This window comes from Triticum aestivum, chromosome 6A, assembly GCF_018294505.1.
Source record: "Triticum aestivum cultivar Chinese Spring chromosome 6A, IWGSC CS RefSeq v2.1, whole genome shotgun sequence".
NCBI lineage: Eukaryota > Viridiplantae > Streptophyta > Magnoliopsida > Poales > Poaceae > Triticum > Triticum aestivum.
In genome coordinates this window covers 457,909,534-457,931,487 of record NC_057809.1, presented here as the reverse complement: position 1 = coordinate 457,931,487, position 21,954 = coordinate 457,909,534, and the positions used below count along the sequence as shown (strand labels likewise).

General features: G+C 44.5%; 1 protein-coding gene across 1 annotated transcript in view; it reads right to left on the bottom strand.

The window, feature by feature from the left end:
• Nucleotides 1–21,673: 21,673 nt before the first annotated feature.
• The window catches only part of LOC123129641 (ribosome biogenesis protein ERB1), a 1,789-nt gene continuing 1,508 nt past the window's right edge, over nucleotides 21,674–21,954 (bottom strand). Inside the window, exon 2 of the mRNA XM_044549725.1 lies at nucleotides 21,674–21,952. Coding sequence (XP_044405660.1) covers nucleotides 21,674–21,952 — 279 coding nt within the window. The remainder of the gene's footprint in view (nucleotides 21,953–21,954) is intronic.

Sequence of the window (21,954 nt, the reverse complement as noted above, 5' to 3'; positions counted from 1 at the left end):
AGCAGGACCTGTAGCTTTAGCCTTGCGCTTCTGCTTCCGACTGGAATTACCTCCTCCGGTGTCTTGGGCAACTGGTTTGTTCTTTCCACTGCAGAGTTGGTCCTCCTCTTCGCTGTTAGCGTACCGAGTGGCTATTTCCATCATTCAGGCCAAAGACATGTCACCTGAGCGACCGAATTTCAGGTTGAGCTCTCTGTATCGAACGCTCTCTTTGAAGGCGCAAACTGCTTGGTGCTCTGACACATTATCTATAGTATGATGAAGAGTAGTCCATCTCTGGATGAAGTCTCTCAAACTCTCATTCTGTTTCTGAACGTAGTGCTGCAATTCAGTCAGTCCAGCAGTGCTTGCAGGTTCGCTCAAATGTTTTGATATACACTCGGGACAATTCTTCCCAACTGAAAATACTTCCAGGGGCCAACTGATTCAACTAGGCTCTTGCTGAACCCTCGAGCATCAGGGGGAGGTGCTTCATGGCCACATCATCGTTTTCTCCACCAACCTGCACTGCCACTCGGTAATCTTCTAGCCAAGTGTCAGGCTTCGACTCACTGGTAAACTTACTCAAACCCCTTGCCAACCTGAAGTTGGGAGGGATCTCAGCAGCTCGGATGGCTCTGCTAAAACATTCAGGTCTAGAAACATGCACTCTGCTTCCACTCAGACGGCTATGTCTTGTCCTTCTCTATGTACCCGGCCCCTGTCGACCAGACCTTGCACGAGGAGTGATCTTGGATCAAATCCAGGCTCTCTTGGGTTAACTGGAGCTCTCCGCTCATCATCATACAGGCGCCTGTCATCATACCACCGGGGCGCATACGATCCTCCCCTTGGAGGGGGCGTAGGCACTCGACGGTGGTCATCACGGGCGTATCAATGATCATATTGTCCGTGGCCCCGATCTAGGTACTAATCCTGGCGGTACCCACGATCGTCACTCCGCGGAGGCGACCTCGGACTGTGTGCCGACTGAACCGTGTCTGCGACCATGGATCTACTATGGATCCTGTTGCACGACTGAGAAACAGATGAGTTTTGTTCAGCTGCCGCTAGAAGCAGCGCGCAGATCTGCAACAAACCTCTACCGGCTTCTGAACGAGACGATTGAATTGACTCTCCTATATGCGCTGCGGCTGCAAGATTCTAGACTAGAGTACGGTATACCTAAGGTTCAGGCGGAAATAATTGTCGAGGTCGTTGAGTGGATTCAGGGATCTGTCGACAGGCGCGCTCGTCGAGTGAATGTTGGAGATTCTCCAGTCGTGCGCGCTCAGCCAAGGTGGCCAGACGTGCGGCCTCCAAGGCCCAAGCCTCGGAGGTCTCCCCAATGATGGGGGTGTGGAGTGCCTCTACGTTGCAACAATGCAGCTCGTCCCTTTGCTCCGAAGTGAGGGCTTTGGGATGATATTCGTCGTGACCATGCGACGGGCCACTGCCGCCAACGCCGCCACCACCGCGACAGAACCCAGGTGGGTTGCGCGGTGTGTCGACCATGAGGACTTCCGCCGCAGGGTCGCTGCTTACACACTCGGAAAGAGTCTCCGCGGAATAGGTCGAATGGTCCGTAGAGAGATTCGTCGGGATCGATTGCCGCGACTTGAGGGGTGGTTGTCTGTCGAGCCACTGTATGCCACACCCACCGCTAAAGCAGCGACCGACCGGATCGCTTGCGGCGGCGTACAGCGGGGGGAGTGGATGACGCGGGAGCCGACTAATACTGGGTCGACGGCTGCCGCAGGAGGACGCCGCAGGCACTCACTCGGATGTGCGTTGCCCCGCGGACGGGAAGGGCCTCGACGTCGAGGGGGGCCTCTTGGAGCCAGGCAGAGTCCTTGGCGACGAAAATGAGCGCGCCGAGACTGATCTCGCGGCCCAAAGCCAAACCACCACCAGAAACCATGTCGATGAAGATCGGAAAAAACTGCAACCTCGCCGGAAGTCGCTAAGACGCCTGACCCAAGGTGGGCGCCAACTATCGTGGAAGCAAATCTGACAGTAAGAATATGGGGTATGTAGGAGGAGGCAATGCCCTAGTGATACGTCCATTTTGCATCATGCTTTTATATCGATATTTATTGCATTATGGGCTGTTATTTCACATTATGTCACAATACTTATGGCTATTCTCTCTTATTTTACAAGGTTTACATAAGGAGGGAGAATGCCGGCAGCTGGAATTCTGGGCTGGAAAAAGAGCAAATATTAGAGACCTATTCTACACAACTCCAAAAGTCCTGAAACTCCACGGAATACCTTATAATAAATAATGAAAAATCCTCGCCAAAGATGAAGACCAAGAGGCCCACACCCTTTCCACGAGGTAGGGGGCGCGCCCTAGGGGGGCACGCGCCCCCTAGGGCGCGCCCCCTACCTCGTGGGCCCCCTGGTGGCTCTCTGATGACCATCTTCTCCTATATGAAGTCTTCCGTCGAGAAAAAAAGCAACCTTTTGGGACGAAACTCCGCCGCCACGAGGCGGAACCTTGGCGGATCCAATCTAGAGCTCTGGCAGAGCTGTTCTGTCGGGGAAACTTCCCTCCCGGAGGGGGAAATCATCACCATCGTCATCACCAACGCTCCTCTCATCGGGAGAGGGCAATCTCCATCAACATCTTCATCAGCACCATCTCATCTCAAAACCCTAGTTCATCTCTTGTATCCAATTCTTGTCTCCAAGTCCGGGATTGGTGCTAGTAGGTTGCTAGTAGTGTTAATTACTCCTTGTAGTTGATGCTAGTTGGTTTAATTGGTGGAAGATCATATGTTCAGATCCTTTATGCATATTATTACCCCTCTGATTATGAACATGAATATGCTTTGTGAGTAGTTACGTTTGTTCCTGAGGACAAGGGAGAAGTCTTGCTATTAGTAGTCATGTGAATTTGGTATTCATTCGATATTTTGATGAGATGTATGTTGTCTAGCCTCTAGTGGTGTTATGTGAACATCGACTACATAACACTTCACCATTATTTGGGCCTAGAGGAAGGCATTGGGAAGTAATAAGTAGATGATGGGTTGCTAGAGTGACAGAATCTTAAACCCTAGTTTATGCGTTGCTTCGTAAGGGGCTGATTTGGATCCATATGTTTCATGCTATGGTTAGGTTTACCTTAATACTTTTGTTGTAGTTGCGGATGCTTGCAATAGAGGTTAATCATAAGTGGGATGCTTGTTCAAGTAAGAACAGCACCCAAGCACCGGTCCACCCACATGTAAAATTATCTAAGTACCGAACGCGAATCATATGAACATGATGAAAACTAGCTTGACGATATTCCCATGTGTCCTCGGGAGCGCTTTTCCTTATATAAGAGTTTGTCCAGGCTTGTCCTTTGCTACAAAAAGGATTGGGCCACCTTGCTGCACTTTATTTACTTTTGTTACTTGTTGCTCGTTACATATTATCTCATCACAAAACTATCTATTACCACTTATTTCAGTACTTGCAGAGAATACCTTGCTGAAAACCGCTTATCATTTCCTTCTGCTCCTCGTTGGGTTCGACACTCTTACTTATCGAAAGGACTACGATAGATCCCCTATACTTGTGGGTCATCACCTAGCTACGGCAAGGTTGTGCATGCAAGATTTACGAGTTCAGTCCCTTCTAAGAAGAAGTAATAGCCCTGCGTCTTGGTGCCCGGAGGCTTGGTCGACTGGATTATGCGTGGAACTTAGAGGGGGTGCGAACCCTTGTGCCAGAGGAGGAGCGTGGTTATATAGAGTGCACCAGGCCCTCCCAGCCCTCGGTTACACAGGGTTCAATGTATGTTAAGACAGGGCATTACTGGTAACGCCAGCTATAAAGGACTATAAATGACCTTTAAAACTACGGAGTGAATGCCTGACCGTTGCCATCTTGAGTGAATTTAGATCTTCTGTACTCCGAGTGATTCTTCGTATGGTCGAATGACTCTATCTTGGTCGAGTGGAATTGTGATATTGAGTGGTTCATCTGGTCGAGTGGACTACACTCCAAGGTGATTTCAGTCGGTATCTTCAGTTGTACTTTGAATGTCTTTGACTCTAGGGCAGTGTCCTTGGGTAGGGTGTCTAGGTCAGGCCTATGACCCTACCGTAGGTACATGTCATCGTCATTAGCCCCCGAATGGATTGAGGTCCAAATGAAAAAGGGTTGAATTTGGTTCCGACTTGATTCCACGCTTTGGAGGTATTTCGTTGGAGTCTGAAAATCATGCTAAAGCTTCAACCTTGTTCCAGTCGCCTTGATCAATTCAGATGCCGTCGAGTGAATTATGCTGATAATCTTCGAGTGTTGTTATGGTGCGAAATCTTCGGCGCGATTGGTTGCTTTGCGGTTCCCGGATCTCACGGGATTTGAAATTTTGGAGAAGCGCGTGGGACGGAGCGTGCCATGGTAATCGGAGCAGGTTGACAGAGGCGCCTCGATCTCTGCGCCACCTTTTTCACCACGTATCGGGTGAGCGACTGTTGCGGGATATGACAGGATTGCTCGAGCCCACGGGTCAGCCACTCGCCAGCAGGCCCATAAAAGGCGTCGAAGCCGATGCAAAGCACAGTATGCCTCATTCCCTCTCTCTCCTTCCTCTACTTCCCCACTGTTCCCTCCTCTGCTCTCGATGTCTCTGCTTAGCCTGTGCGCACTCCGCCGCAATGGTGAAGGACAAGATGGCTGAAAGATCATGGATGTCGCCTAGAGGGGGGGGTGAATAGGCGTTTTAAAATAATTACGGTTTAGGCTTAAACAAATGCGGAATAAACCTAGCGGTTAATTTGTCAAGCACAAAACCTAAAACAACTAGGCTCACCTATGTGCACCAACAACTTAAGCTAGGCAAGATAAGCAACTATGTGATAGCAAGATATATGACAAGAAACAATATGGCTATGACAAAGTAAAGTGCATAAGTAAAGGGGCTTGGGTAAGAGATAACCGAGGCACGTGGAGACAACGATGTATCCCGAAGTTCACACCCTTGCGGATGCTAATCTCCGTTTGGAGCGGTGTGGAGGCACAATGCTCCCCAAGAAGCCACTAGGGCCACCGTAATCTCCTCACGCCCTCGCACAATGCAAGATGTCGTGATTCCACTAAGGGACCCTTGAGGGCGGTCACCGAACCCGTACAAATGGCAACCCTTGGGGGAGGTTACCAAACCCGTACACTTTGGCAACCCTTGGGGGCGGTCACCAAAACCCGTCAAATTGCTCAGGGCGATCTTCATAACCTAATTGGAGACCCCGACGCTTGCCCAGAGCTTTACACCACAATGATTGAGCTCCGAACACCACCAACTGTCTAGGGCGCCCAAGCACCCAAGAGGAACAAGCTCAAGGGCACCAAGCACCCAAGAGTAATAAGCTTCTTGATAACCCACAAGTATAGGGGATCGCAACAGTTTTCGAGGGTAGAGTATTCAACCCAAATTTATTGATTCGACACAAGGGGAGCCAAAGAATATTCTCAAGTATTAGCAGCTGAGTTGTCAATTCAACCACACCTGGAAACTTAATATCTGCAGCAAAGTGTTTAGTAGCAAAGTAATATGATAGTAATGGTAACAATAGCAAAAGGTGACAATAGTAAAAGTAATGTTCTTGCTATTTTGTAGTGATGGTAGCAATAGCAACGAAAAAGTAAATAAGCGGAGAACAATATATGGAAAGCTCGTAGGCAATGGATCGGTGATGGTGAATTATGCCGGATGCGTTTCATCATGTAACAGTCATAACCTAGGGTGACACAGAACTAGCTCCAGTTCATTGATATAATGTAGGCATGTATTCCGAATATAGTCATACATGCTTATGGAAAAGAACTTGCATGACATCTTTTGTCCTACCCTCCCGTGGCAGCGGGGTCCTTACGGAAACTAAGGGATATTAAGGCCTCCTTTTAATAGAGAACCGGAACAAAGCATTAACATATAGTGAATACATGAACTCCTCAAACTACGGTCATCACCGGTAAGTATCCCGATTATTGTCACTTCGCGGTTAACGGATCATAACACATAATAGGTGACTATAGACTTGCAAGATAGGATCAATAACACTCATATATTGATGAAAACATAATAGGTTCAGATCTGAAATCATGGCACTCGGGCCCTAGTGACAAGCATTAAGCATAGCAAAGTCATAGCAACATCAATCTTAGAACATAGTGGATACTAGGGATCAAACCCTAAAAAAACTAACTCGATTACATGATAGATCCCATCCAACCCATCATCGTCCAACAAGCCTGCGATGGAATTACTCACGCACGGTGGTGAGCATCATGAAATTGGTGATGGAGGATGGTTGATGATGACGATGGCGACGGGTTCCCCTCTCTGGAGCCCCGAACGGACTCCAGATCAGCCCTCCCGAGAGGTTTTAGGGCTTGGCGGCGGCTCCGTATCGTAAAACGCGATGAATTCTTCTCTCTGATTTTTTTGTCCCCGAAACTCAATATATGGAGTTGGAGTTGGAGTCGGAGAGGCAACAGGGGGCCCACGAGGTAGGGGGCGCGCCCTAGGGGGGCAGGCGCGCCCCCACCCTCGTGGACAGGTGGTGGGCCCCCTAGCCTTCATCTTTTGCAGGTATTTTTCATTTTTTCTGAAAAAGTTGCTCCGTGAAGTTTGAGGTCATTTCGAGAACGTTTGTTTCTACACATAAATAACACCATGGTAATTCTGCTGAAAACAACGTTAGTCCGGGTTAGTTCCATTCAAATCATGCAAGTTAGAGTCCAAAACAAGGGCAAAAGTGTTTGGAAAAGTAGATACGACGGATACGTATCAACTCCCCCAAGCTTAAACCTTTGCTTGTCCTCAAGCAATTCAGTTGACAAACTGAAAGTGATAAAGAAAAACTTTTACAAACTCTGTTTGCTCTTGTTGTTGTAAATATGTAAAGCCAGCATTCAAGTTTTCAGCAAAGATTATAACTGACCACATTCACAATAACGCATAGGTCTCAAGTTTACTCATATCAATGGCATAATCAACTAGCGAGCAATCATAATAAATCTCGGATGACAACACTTTCTCAAAACAATCATAATATGATATAACAAGGTGGTATCTCGCTAGCCCTTTCTGAGACCACAAAACATAAATGCAGAGCACCTTTAAAGACCAAGGACTGATTAGACATTGTAATTTATGGTAAAAGATATCCAGTCAAGTCATACTCAATGTAAATTAACAGTGATGAATGCAAATGACAGCGATGCTCTCCAACTAGTGCTTTTTAATAAGAGGATGATAACTCAACATAAAAGTAAATAGATAGGCCCTTCGCAGAGGGAAGCAGGGATTTGTAGAGGTGCCAGAGCTCGGTTTTGAAATAGAGGTGAATAATATTTTGAGCGGTATACTTTCATTGTCAACATAACAACCAAGAGATGGCGATATCTTCCATGCTACCCACATTATAGGCAGTTCCCAAATAGAATGGTAAAGTTTATACTCCCCCTTCCACCAACAAGCATCAATCCATGGCTTGCTCGAAACAACGAGTGCCTCCAACTAACAAGAGTCCCAGGGGGAGTTTTGTTTGCAATTATTTTGATTTAGTTTGCATAAAGCATGGGACTAGGCATCTCGGTGACCAGTCATTTATCTCGTGAGTGAGGAGCGGAGTCCACTCCTCTTGAGAATAACCCGCCTAACATGGAAGATACAGACATCCCTAGTTGATACATGAGCTATTCGAGCATACAAAACAGGATATTTATTTGAAGGTTTAGAGTTTGGCACATACAAATTTACTTGGAACGGCAGGTAGATACCGTATATAGGTAGGTATAGTGGACTCTTATGGAATAACTTTGGGGTTTAAGGGATTGGATGCACAAGCAGTATTCCCGCTTAGTACAGGTGAAGGCTAGCAAAAGACTGGGAAGCGACCAGCTAGAGAGCGACAACAGTCATGAACATGCATTAAAATTAATCAACACTGAATGCAAGCATGAGTAGGATATAATCCACCATGAACATAAATATCGTGAAGGCTATGTTGATTTTGTTTCAACTACATGCGTGAACATGCGCCAAGTCAAGTCACTTAAATCATTCAGAGGAGGATACCACCCTATCATACCACGTCATAACCATCTCAATAGCATGTTGGCACGCAAGGTAAACCATTATGACTCATAGCTAATCAAGCATGGCACAAGGAACTATGATCTCTAGTTGTCATTGCAAACATGTTTATTCGTAATAGGCTGAATCAGGAACGGCGAACTAATCATATTTACAAAAACGAAAGAGGTCAAGTTCATACCAGCTTTTCTCATCTCAGTCAGTCCATCATATATCATCATAATTGCCTTTCACTTGCACGATCGAACGATGTGACTAATAATAATAATAGTGCGCATGCATTGGACTAAGCTGGAATCTGCAAGCATTCAATAAACAGGAGATCACAAGGCAATATGGGCTCTTTTGTCAGATCAACAATAATGCATATAAGAGCCACTTCAATAATTTAATCATGGTCTTATCCTATCGACCACCAAAGAAAAGAAAAGAAATAAAACTATTTACACGGGAAAGCTCCCAACAAGTAAAAGAAGAATAGGAAATCTTTTTGGGTTTTCTTTTTAATTACTACTACAAGCATGGAAATTAAACTAACTACAACTAATTTTTTTGGTTTTTCTTAAGGTTTATTAAACACACAAGAAGAAAGCATAAAAAGGAAAATAAACTAGCATGGATGATACAACGAAAAAGTATGAGCACCGACATCTGGCAATGAGTGTGTGAACATAAATGTAATGTCGGTGGGAAATACGTACTCCCCCAAGCTTAGGCTTTTGGCCTAAGTTGGTCTATGGCCACGGCTGGCCTGGCGGATATCCATAATAGTAGTTGGGGTCGTACTGAGATGAAGAAGAGGAAGACTTCGATTGCCACTGGCTGACAATCAGCTATGGATCCCACTGGTAATTAGACTGTCGTGAAGGATCGACTTGTGGTTCCGGCTCTGGCTCAATGGCTGGTGCAGGGTTTCGGTAGGCGTGAATAGCCTTCAATGGAACAAGGTACTGGCCTATAGATAAATCAAACAAAGAAGGAGCAGGCAGGGTAATAGTCTCAGGATGATGTTTATTAAAGAACAATTTGTATTTAAGCTCTCCTTCCCTATTCTTAACAATAAAATCATGTGCCACCATACTTTTATAATCTAGATAAACATAAGGCGGCACTTTCTCTTCCTTCTCATAATGCCTAATAGGTATGTTAAAATGTGCAGCTAGGCATGAAGCATAAATGCCTCCAAATATGGGGTCCTTGGTACGGTTCAGACTTAACCGTTTGGCAATAATGCCGCCCATACTAACAGAGTTATCACCGTATAAACCATGGAGCAAAATAATAATATCAGGGATACTAAGGTTTCCACAGTTTCCGCGACCAATTAAACAATGACTAGCAAATAATGCAAAATAACGTAAAACAGGAAAATGTATGCTAGTGATTCGTGCATCGGAAACCTTCCTTGTTTCCCCTATAGTGATAGTATCAATAAACCCATCCACATCATCGTGATGTGGTTCTTCTGTCTTGCCCTCAAAAGGGACTAAACAAACTCGACAAAAATCATAAAGTGACATCTCCTTATGCTCATCATATAAATAAAACTCCACCATAGGTGGTGAGCTCCTAGAATGGAAATGAAAGTTTTGCACAAAGATATTTGTGAGTAAGAGATACTGATCGCATTGGTCGTGGAGGAAAGCTATGAGGCCTGCATTCTTAGCCAATTCATGAAAATCTTCATAAATCCCGGCTGCCCTTAAGAAATCATCGGAAGGCCATTCACACGTCCGAACCTCCGGTGCGAGGTAGATTATACTTAGGCTTAGGTGCCTTTTCCTTCGAGCTTTGGCTCGATGAGCCCCTCAAAAATCTCTTCATCATTTTCTAAAAAATTCTGAAATTTTTAGTAACTTCAAAATAAAAGTAAACCAAACTCAACAATATTGATAGCAACTACTCCTACAAGTGCCTAGGGACTATATCATGCATCAAAACTACTTTTGACCATATAAATTTGACATGCAAGCTCAAGAATAGGGTCACCTAAGCAGCAAAAATTTGCAATGAATAGAGCACTAAAAAAACTAATTGGACCAATGGAGGAGTCACGTACCAAGGAACAATCTCCCCAAGCAGTTTTGTGAGAGGTGCTTTGAGCAAGGAGATTGAAAATGGCAGCAAGATGAGCTAGATCTCGTGCTTGAGCTGGATATTCGTGTTTGGGGGAGGAAGAAGGAGTGTGTGGGTGAAAGGATAAGTGGAGGAGGGCCACCGTGGGCCCACGAGGCAGGGGGCGCGCCCAGGGAGGTAGGGCACGCCCTCCACCCTCGTGGGTAGGTGGTTAACCCCCCTGCTGTGTTCTCAGTGCCAAATATTCTCAAATATTTCAGAAAAAATCATATTTAAATTTCAGGGCATTTGGAGAACTTTTATTTTTGGGGTATTTTTATATTGCACGGATAATCGGATAACAGACAGAAAAATATTTATTTTAATTTTATTTAATATAAATAACAGAAAGTAAAAGTGGGGTACAGAAGGTTGTGCCTTCTAGTTTCGTCCATCTCATGCTCATCAAAAGGGATCCACTAGCAAGGTTGATCAAGTCTTGTTAACGAACTCATTCCAAATAACATGGAACTGAAGAAATTTCGAATAACACTATGTTACCTCAACGGGGATATGCACATCCCCAATAATAAGAATATCATATTTCTTCTTGACAGTAGGAAGAGGAAATTCAAAACCTCCAAATATAATCGATGGAATTTTTCCAATAGAGTTGATACTATGAACTTGAGGTTGTTTCCTCAGAAAGTGTACCGTGTGCTCATTACCATTAACATGAAAAGTGACATTGCCCTTAGTGCAATCAATAGACATACTATCATCCTCGGGAATATTAAGAATAACAAAGCCCGTTAAAATAGTAATGTTTGCAACTACAACAGGCACATTCTCACAAATACCAACAGGTATAGTAGTTGATTTATCAGCCATTTGCAAAGATATTTCAGTAGGTGTCAACTTATTCAAATCAAGTCTACGATATAAAGAGAGAGGCATAACACTAACACCGGCTCCAAGATCACATAAAGCAGTTTTAACGTAGTTTCTTTTAATGGAGCATGGTATAGTGGGTACTCCTGGATCTCCAAGTTTCTTTGGTATTCCACTCTTAAAAGTATAATTAGCAAGCATGGTGGAAATTTCATCTTCCAGTATTTTTCTTTTATTTGTAATAATATCTTTCATATACTTAGCATAAGGATTGGTTTTGAGCATATCAGTTAATCGCATATGCAAATAGATAGGTCTAATCATTTCAGTAAAGCACTCAAAATCCTCATCATCCTTTTTCTTGGATGGTTTGGGAGGAAAAGGCATGGGTTTCTGAACCCAAGGCTCTCTTTCTTTACAATGTTTCCTGGCAACAAAGTCTTTCTTATCATAATGTTGATTCTTTGATTGTGGGTTATCAAGATCAACAGCGGGTTCAGTTTCTATATCATTATCATTACTAGGTTGAGCATCATCATGAACATTATTATTAACATTATCACTAGTTTCAGGTTCATTACCATAAATTTATCAAACTCATCTAAGCATGGGCTAGCAAACTTAGTAAATGGGATTTCAGCTTTATCATATCTATAGAGAGAATTTACCTTCACTGCCTGTGTCGGGTTATCAAGACCATGAGTTTCTTCAATAGGTAAAGGATTAAGATCATATGTTTCTTCAATAGGCGGTAAATTAAGACCATGTATTTCTTCAATAGGAGGTAAATTCTTAACATCTTCAGCTTTAATACCTTTTTCTTTCATAGATTTCTTTGCCTCTTGCATATCTTCAGGACTGAGAAATAGAATACCCCTCTTCTTCGGAGTTGGTTTAGGAATAGGCTCAGGAACTCGCTCAGGAGGTGTCCAATTATTTTCATTTTTCAACATATTATTCAATAGAATTTCAGCTTCATTCGGTGTTCTTTCCCTGAAAACAGAACCGGCACAACTATCCAGGTAATCTCTGGAGGCATCGGTTAGTCCATTATAAAAGATATCAAGTATTTCATTTTTCTTAAGAGGATGATCAGGCAAAGCATTAAGTAATTGGAGAAGCCTCCCCCAAGTTTGTCGGAGACTCTCTTCTTCGATTTGCGCAAAATTATATATATCCCTTAAAGCAGCTTGTTTCTTATGAGCAGGGAAATATTTAGCAGAGAAATAATAAATCATATCCTGGGGACTACGCACACAACCAGGGTCAATAGAATTAAACAATATCTTAGCATCACCCTTTCATGAGGACGGAAATATTTTAAGGATATAAAAGTAACGAGTTCTCTCATCTTTAGTGAATAGGGTGGATATATCATTCGGTTTAGTAAGATGTGCCACAACAGTTTCACATTCATAACCATGAAAAGGATCAGATTCAACCCAGGTAATTATATCAGGATCAACAGAGAATTCATAATCCTTATCAGTAACACATATAGGTGAAGTAGCAAAAGCAGGGTCAGACTTCATTCTAGCATTTAGATATTGCTTGTTCCATTTAGCTAATAACCTTTTTAGTTCATATCTATCTTTGCAAGCTAAAATAGCTAAAGAAGCTTCTTGAACAAAAACATAACCCTTAGGAATAACAAGTGATTCTTCGTCGTCACTTTCATCAGTATCATCAGATTCAATATTTTCAATTTCTCTAGCCCTAGAAAGTTGTTCATCAAGAAATTTACCAAGTGGCATAGTAGTATCAAGCATAGAAGTAGTTTCATCACAAGTATCATGCATAGCAGAAGTGGCATCATCAATAACATATGACATATCGGAACGAATTGCAGAAGCAGGTTTAGGTGTCGCAAGCTTACTCAAAATAGAAGGTGAATCAAGTGCAGAGCTAGATGGCAGTTCCTTACCTCCCCTCGTAGTTGAGGGATAAATCTTGGTTCTTGGATCTTTCAAGTTCTTCATAATGATAAGCAGATATATATATCCCAAGTGACTCAAAGAATAGAGCTATGCTTCCCGGCAACGGCGCCAGAAAATAGTCTTGATAACCCACAAGTATAAGGGGTCGCAACAGTTTTCGAGGGTAGAGTATTCAACCCAAATTTATTGATTCGACACAAGGGGAGCCAAAGAATATTCTCAAGTATTAGCTGCTGAGTTGTCAATTCAACCACACCTGGAAACTTAATATCTGCAGCAAAGTGTTTAGTAGCAAAGTAATATGATAGTAATGGTAACGGTAGCAAAAGGTAACCGTAGTAAAAGTGATGTTTTTGGTATTTTGTAGTGATGATAGTAATAGCAACGGAAAAGTAAATAAGCGGAGAACAATATATGGAAAGCTCGTAGGCAATGGATCGGTGATGGTGAATTATGTCGAATGCGTTTCATCATGTAACAATCATAACCTAGGGTGACACAGAACTAGCTCCAGTTCATTGATATAATGTAGGCATGTATTCCGAATATAGTCATACGTGCTTATGGAAAAGAACTTGCATGACATCGTTTGTCCTACCCTCCCGTGGCAGCGGGGTCCTTACGGAAACTAAGGGATATTAAGGCATCCTTTTAATAGAGAAATGGAACAAAGCATTAACATATAGTGAATACATGAACTCCTCAAACTACGGTCATCACCGGTAAGTATCCCGATTATTGTCACTTCGGGGTTAACGGATCATAACACATAATAGGTGACTATAGACTTGCAAGATAGGATCAAGAACACTCATATATTGATGAAAACACAATAGGTTCAGATCTGAAATCATGCACTCGGGCCCTAGTGACAAGCATTAAGCATAGGAAAGTCATAGCAACATCAATCTCAGAACATAGTGGATACTAGGGATCAAACCCTAACAAAACTAACTCGATTACATGATAGATCCCATCCAACCCATCACCGTCCAGCAAGCCTACGATGGAATTACTCACGCACGGCGGTGAGCATCATGAAATTGGTGATAGAGGATGGTTGATGATGACGATGGCGACGGATTCCCCTCTCCGGAGCCCCGAACGGACTCCAGATCAGCCCTCCCGAGAGGTTTTAGGGCTTGGCGGCAGCTCCGTATCGTAAAACGCGATGAATTCTTCTCTCTGTTTTTCTCTCCCCGAAACTCAATATATGAAGTTGGATTCGGAGAGGCAAAAGGGGGCCCACGAGGTAGGGGGCGCGCCCCCCACCCTCGTGGATAGGTGGTGGGCCCCCTGGCCTTCATCTTTTGCAGGTATTTTTCATATTTTCTGAAAAGTTGCTTTGTGAAGTTTCAGGTCATTCCGAGAACGTTTGTTTCTGCACATAAATAACACCATGGCAATTCTGCTGAAAACAACGTCATTCCGGGTTAGTTCCATTCAAATCATGCAAGTTAGAGTCCAAAACAAGGGCAAAAGTGTTTGGAAAAGTAGATACGACGGAGACATATCACTTCTCAACTTGTAACTTCCACGTATCACCGTGGAGAACTCAAATCGATGCACCAAATGCAATGGCAAGGGCACACGGAGTGCCCAAGTCCTTCTCTCTCAAATCCCACCGAAGCAACTAATGCTAGGGAGTAAAATGAGAGGAAAAACAAAAAGGAGAACACCAAGAACTCCAAGATCTAGATCCAAGGGGTTCCCCTCACATAGAGGAGAAAGTGATTGGTGGAAAAGTGGATCTAGATCTCCTCTCTCTTTACCCTCAAAAACTAGCAAGAATCCATGGAGGGATTGAGAGTTAGCAAGCTCGAAGAAGTTCAACAATGGGGGAAGAACACGAGCTCAAAGGATAAGGTTCACTGGGGAAGAAGACCCCCTTTTATAGGAGGGTAAAAATCCAACTGTTATGTGCTCAGCCCGCACACGAGCGGTACTACAGCCCGGGCAGAAGAAGCAGGGAAAAGGAGCAACAAAACATGAACCTTGGGGCAGACTACCTCTCACCCCAGTGGTACTACCGCTGGAGGAGCAGAACACGGGACCAAAAGAGGCAGGGTAGAGCAGAGTACGGCAGCGGTAATGCAGTAGCGATACTACCGCCCGACCGGAGTGGTATTACCGCTTATAGGCGGTAGGCGAAACTACCGTGCCTTACTGCCATGCAACTACTGCTAAACCCGACACGAAAAGTGCAGGACCCAAAATCGAGGCGGTAGTAGAGCGGTACTACCGCTTGACGCTACAAGCGGTACTACCGCTGCCGACCGCGGTACTACCGCAGGGAGAAAACCAGAACTGCCATAACTTCTTCATAAGAGCTCCGAATTGAACAAACTCAAGCTTGTTGGATACAAGACGACGAGTAGCATCAAAACAGCGACTGGATAAAGAAAGAAGAGGCTGGGGAGGTATGCCTAACAAATGGAGGAGAGAAACCTCCAACGGAGAAGAGCGGGCATAACCTCCAATATCGAGAACATCATAGAAGATGCAAGTGAACTCCATTTTCGATGACCATAAGCTCCAAAACTCTCAAAGAGAACCAAACAAGAACCAAGAAAGATAATGCAAGGATGCAATGGTTTGAGCTCTCTATGAATGATACGATGAAGATACTCATCGAGAGCCCCCCTTGATAGTACGACAATCGATCCTATAACCTGGTCTCCCAACTACCACCATGAGACCGGTAAAATAGAAAACCTATCAAGGGTAAACCTTTGGCTTGCACATGCTCCACTTGAGCTAGATGATGACGATCTTGACTCCCTCAAGTTGGACCAGCTTTCTTGAGTGCGCTGGCTCGATGAAGACTAGTTGATTGCTCCCCCATACTCCACTATGGGTGAGCCACTCATCCGCACATCTTCATAGATCCATTGTTATAGTAAGAAGAGGCAGGGGAGGTATGCCTAACAAATAGAGGAGTGAAACCTCCAACCGAGAAGAACCGGCAAAACCTCCAACATCAAAAACATCATAGAAGATGCATGTGAACTCCGTTTTCGATGAACTTGAGCTTGTCATAAAGATGACCATAAGCTCTAAGACTCACAAAGCGAACCAAACAAGAACCAATAAATATGATGCAATGATGCCAAGGTTTGAGCTCTCTATGAACGATACGATCAAGCTACTCATCGAGAGCCCCCCTTGATAGTACGGCAATCAATCCTATAACCCGGTCTCCCAACTACCACTATGAGACTGGTAAAATAGAAAATCTATCAAGGCAAACCTTTATCTTGCACATAGTCCACTTGAGCTAGATGATGACGATCTTGACTCCCTCGAGTTGGACCACCTTTCTTGATTGTGTTGGCTCGATGAAGACTAGTTGATTGCTCCCCCATACTCCACTATGGGTGAGCCATTCTTCCGCACATCTTCACAAGTCCATTGTCACCACAATGGACGGCAAGCTTCAAGCATTTGATCTCTTCGTGATGCTCCACTTGAACTTGCACACCGCAACCTTGAATCTTTCCAACTTTCTCCATTAAGATGATGTCTTGAAGGTAAACATGAATGTTCACACAATCTTCTTCTTCAAGACATGCTTGCAATAAGCTCAACACTCACATGACCAATCTTTGGATAATTCCTTAAAAGCACCATGGTCAACTCATAAACTCCTTGAAACCAACAAATGGACTTCAAGAAAAACCTATGGACAAATCCTTCAAATATAACTCAATGCAAACATTAGTCCACAGAGACTGTCATCAATTACCAAAACCAAACATGGTGGCACCGCATGTTCTTTCAACGGCGGCCTTGGAGCACGCGAACAAGGCAACAGCGACAGCAAAAGGCAAGAAGACGGCTCGAGGGACGTCGTCGCGGTTCGGTCTGTCGCCTGGTTGGATCCAGGGGGACTGGATCCACTCCGCCATCGAGCGGGAAGACCTGGAGAGGCTCGTTGAGGATGGTGTGATTGCTGACAAATCTTGGAGGTTGCCGGAGGGGGAATCTGAGCCTTTCTCACCCGTAGCGATGCTTAAGTTTGTCTGAATCATGTTAGCAATTGCCGCATTTTATGATTATGAAATCTAGCAAATGGACGTCAAAACTACATTCCTTAATGGATTTCTCAAAGAAGAGTTGTATATGATACAACCAGAAGGTTTTGTCGATCGTAAAGGTGCTAACCAAGTGTGCAAGCTCCAGCGATCCATATATGGACTGGAACAAGCACCTCAGAGTTGGAATATACGCTTTAATAGTGTGATGAAAGCATATGGTTTTATACAGAATTTTGGAGAAGCCTATTTTTACAAGAAAGTGAGTGGGAGCTCTGTAGCATTTCTAATATTATATGTGGATGACATATTGTTGATTGGAAATGATATAGATTTTCTGGATAGCATAAAAGGATACTTGAATAAGAGTTTTTCAATGAAAGACCTCGGTGAAGCTTCTTATATATTGGGCATCAAGATCTATAGAGATAGATCAAGACGCTTAATTGGACTTTCACAAAGCACATACCTTGGTAAAGTTTTGAAGATGTTCAAAATGGACCTATCAAAGAAAGGGTTCTTGCTTGTGTTACAAGGTGTGAAGTTGAGTCAGACTCAATGCCCGACCACTGCAGAAGATTGAGAGAAAATGAAAGTCATTCCCTATGCCTCAGCCATAGGTTCTATCATGTATGCAATGATGTGTACCGGACCTGATGTCTGCCTTGCTATAAGTCTAGCAGGGAGGTACCAAAGTAATCCAGGAGTGGATCACTGAACAGCGGTCAAGAACATCCTGAAATAACTGAAAAGGACTAAGGATATGTTTCTCGTTTATGGAGGTGACAAAGAGCTCTTCGTAAATGGTTACATCGGTGCTAGCTTTGACACTGATCCGGATGATTCTAAGTCACAAACTGGATACGTATTTATATTGAATGGTGGAGATGTCAGTTGGTGCAGTTCCAAACAAAGCGTCATGGCGGGGTCTACGTGTGAAGCGGAGTACATAGTTGCTTCGGAAGTAGCGAATGAAGGAGTCTGGATGAAGGAGTTCATATCCGATCTAGGTGTAATACCTAGTGCATCGGGTCCAATGAAAATCTTTTGTGACAATACGGGAGCAATTGCCTTGACGAAGGAATCTAGATTTCACAAGAGAACCAAACACATCAAGAGACGCTTCAACTCCATCTGTGATCAAGTCAAGGAGGGAGACATAGAGATATGCAAAATACATACGGATCTGAATGTGGTAGACACGTTGACTAAGCCTCTTCCACGAGCAAAACATGATCAACACCAAGACTCCATGGGTGTTAGAATCATTACAATGTAATCTAGATTATTGACTCTAGTGCAAGTGGGAGACTGAAGGAAATATGCCCTAGAGGCAATAATAAAGTTGTTATTTATACTTCCTTATGTCATGATAAATGTTTATTATTCATGCTAGAATTTTATTCACCGGAAACTTGATACATGTGTGGATACATAAACAAAACACAGTGTCCCTAGTATGCCTCTACTAGACAAGCTCGTTAATCAAAGTCGGTTAAGTTTCCTAACCATAGACATGTGTTATCATTTGATGAACGAGAACACATCATTAGAAGAATGATGTGATGGACAAGACCCATCCGTTAGCTTAGCATAATGATCGTTAAAGTTTTATTGCTATTGCTTTCTTCATGACTTATACATATTCCTTCGACTATGAGATTATGCAACTCCCGGATACCGGAGGAATATCTTGTGCACTATCAAACGTCACAACGTAACTGGGTGATTATAAAGATGCTCTACATGTATCTCTGGAGGTGGCTGTTGGGTTGGCATAGATCGAGATTAGGATTTGTCACTCCGAGTGTCGGAGAGGTATCTCTGGGCCCTCTCGGTAATGCACATCATGATAAGCCTTGCAAGCAATGTGACTAATGAGTTAGTTGTGGGATGATGCATTACGCAACGAGTAAAGAGACTTGCCGGTAACGAGATTGAACTAGGTATGAAGATACCGACGATTGAATCTCGGGCAAGTAACATACCGATGACAAAGGGAATGATGTATGTTGTCATTACGGTTTGACCGATAAAGATCTTCGTACAATATGTAGGAACCAATATGAGCATCTAGATTTCGTTGTTGGTTATTGGCCAGAGAGGTGTCTCGGTCATGTCTACATAGTTCTCAAACCTGCAGGGTCCGCACGCTTAACGTTCGATGACGATTTGTATTATGAGTTATGTGATTTGGTGTCCGAATGTTGTTCGGAGTCCTGGATGAGATCACGGACATGACGAGTAGTCTCAAAATAGTCGAGAGGTAAAGATTGATATACTGGACGATAGTATTCGGACACCGGAAGTGTTTTGGAATGTATCGGGTGCGTATTGGAGTACCGGGGGGTTATCGGAACCCCCCGGGGGAAGATATGGGCCATAGGAGGGAGGGAGGCCAACCCTTAAGGGGTGGCACGCAACCCCCACCCCCCAAGGGAGGAACCCGAATTGGACTAGGGGAGGGGGTGGCGCCCCCCTTTCCTTCTCCTTCTCCCTTCCCTTCCCCATTTCTCCCTCCGATAAAAGGAAGGGGGGCGAATCCTACTAGGAGCCCAAGTGAGACTCCTCCCACTTGGGGCGCCTAGGGCCGGCCTCCTCCCCTCTCCCTCCTTTATATACAGGGATGGGGCGGCTGTAACACACATCAATTGTTCCAAGCTGTGTGCGGCGCCCCCTCCACCGTTTACTCCTCCGGTCATATTGTCATAGTGCTTAGGCAAAGCCCTGCGAGGATCACTTCACCATCACCGTCACCACGCCGTCGTGCTGACGAAACTCTCGCTCGTCACTTTGCTAGATCAAGAGTTCGAGGGACGTCATCGAGCTGAACGTGTGCAGAACTCGGAGGTGCCGTACGTTCGGTGCTTGATCGGTTGAATCGAGAAGACGTTCGACTACATCAACCACGTTAAGCTAACGCTCCCACTTTCGGTCTACGAGGGTACGTGGACACACTCTCCCCCTCTCGTTGCTATGCATCTCCTAGATAGATCTTGCGTGATCGTAGGATTTTTTTTTGAAATTGCATGCTACGTTCCCCAACATACCCTCAGCTAAATTTCTCTGCCCATCAGTGGCTGGAGCAGGCCTTGATCGCCTGCAGCTTGCAGCAACCGGTGTAGAGGGTCTATGGCAATGATGAACAACAGCGGGGATAGAGGATCACCCTGCCTCAATCCTTTGCGGTGCAAGACCGGCATTCCTGGGACACCATTAAGCATGAAAGAGGAGCGCGAGGTGGACAGTAGCAGCGTCACCCAGTCCCGCCAGCGCGCACTGAATCCCAATTGTTGCATGAGCTCAAGCAGATAGGTCCAGGAGATACTGTCAAAAGCCCTGGTGATATCCAATTTCAGCAACACTGCCGGTGTGTTCTTCCTATGCAGTGACCTCACCCCATTCTGAACATACATAAAACTGTCATGAATGCATTTTGATCTCATGAAGGCCGTTTGGGCAGGCGAAATTATCAGGTGGATGGAGAACACTTTTGCAATCAGCTTGGCTATGGAGTGGACTGGGCTGATGGGGCGAAAAACTAACATTTTCAAAGCTCTGTTCTTCTTGAGCAATAGAGCTACTAGAGCAGATTTGAGATCACAGAAGTTTTGACCAGCACTGCAGTAGAACTGATCGAAGGCAAGCATTACATCCGCCTTGATGGTTGCCCAGCTGGTTCTGCAGAACACGCTATTGAAACCGTTTGGTCCCGGTGCCTTGTCCATCGGCGAGTCCTTGATTGCCTCCCAGATGTCATCCGCTGTGAATGGGTTATCGAGGCCAGCGTTTGGGACAGCCGGCAGTTGCAGTTGTTGTCAATTGAGTGTATTCGTCCTTCTCGAACTCCCTTTCACGGTCGTGTTCTCCCTATCTTCAAGTGGTTCCCCACTCGGCCTCATTAGAGACGTCACGTCCGGCTACATCGTCTGCGTCTCCGCCTTGGGTGCCACTTGTTTTATCTATATCTGCGAAATCAACTGACTATGAAAACATTTCGGGCAACTGATCAATAGTAAACGTGAGGATGTTAACGTCATGTTGTGTAAGTGTATTTCCTGCCGGCAAGGCAACATATTCTGTGCTCGCTAAACGATTAAGCTTGTTAACACAAATAATAATTGAAGTTTTAGGTTTATCCTAAGTTAAACTTGTTCAAGTTTGATCAGATCATAGAAAAATATATACTAACATTCAGAACATCAAGTTAGGCTCATAAGATTTTTTATGAAACATATTTTCATAGTATGTGTATTTGGTGATGATGATCTTATCATGTTTTTCTATAAAGTTTCTTTTTGCGGGTACATTTTTCTATAAAGTTGATTAAACTTAAAGAAGTTTGACTTAGGACACACTTAAAACTTCAATCATTTTGGAACGGACGGAGTAGTTGCGAAAATGTTACAGAATTGCAATGAATGAACAGTTTCCATTCATTTGCATCTTTCCAGGCTGTAATAACGGCAACAGTTTAAAGCTCCAAACGAGAGAAGAAAATGATACAGGGAAGGCTCATCATGTCACAGATGAAGAAGAAGAAAAAAACACAGAAGTCCACAAATTGCAAGTACGTCATGCTCTCCTCCATTCGCAGTGGCACTACGTCGTGCGTGTGCGTGGGATGCATGCAATGCAATGCAATGCATGTCTACGTCGCTTGGCCGGCTACGAGCCTACAACCTCTGCCGCCTGATCTGCTCCCTGAATTTGGCGATGAACTCGTCGGCCTTCCTGTCCACCTCGTCCGCCCCCTCCGGTCCCGGCCTGGTGGCCAGCTCGACAAGTTCCTCGTCCATAGACTCGCCATCCCCGCTGCCGTCGTAGCGACGGTTGCGGCAGGCAACGAAGTCGCCGGGGAACGACCTTTCCGACGACGCGGCGTTCATCTCATCCGACCCATCCGCATCCTCTTCCCAATCGGTGCCCTCCTCCTCCTCCTCCTCCTCCTCCTCCT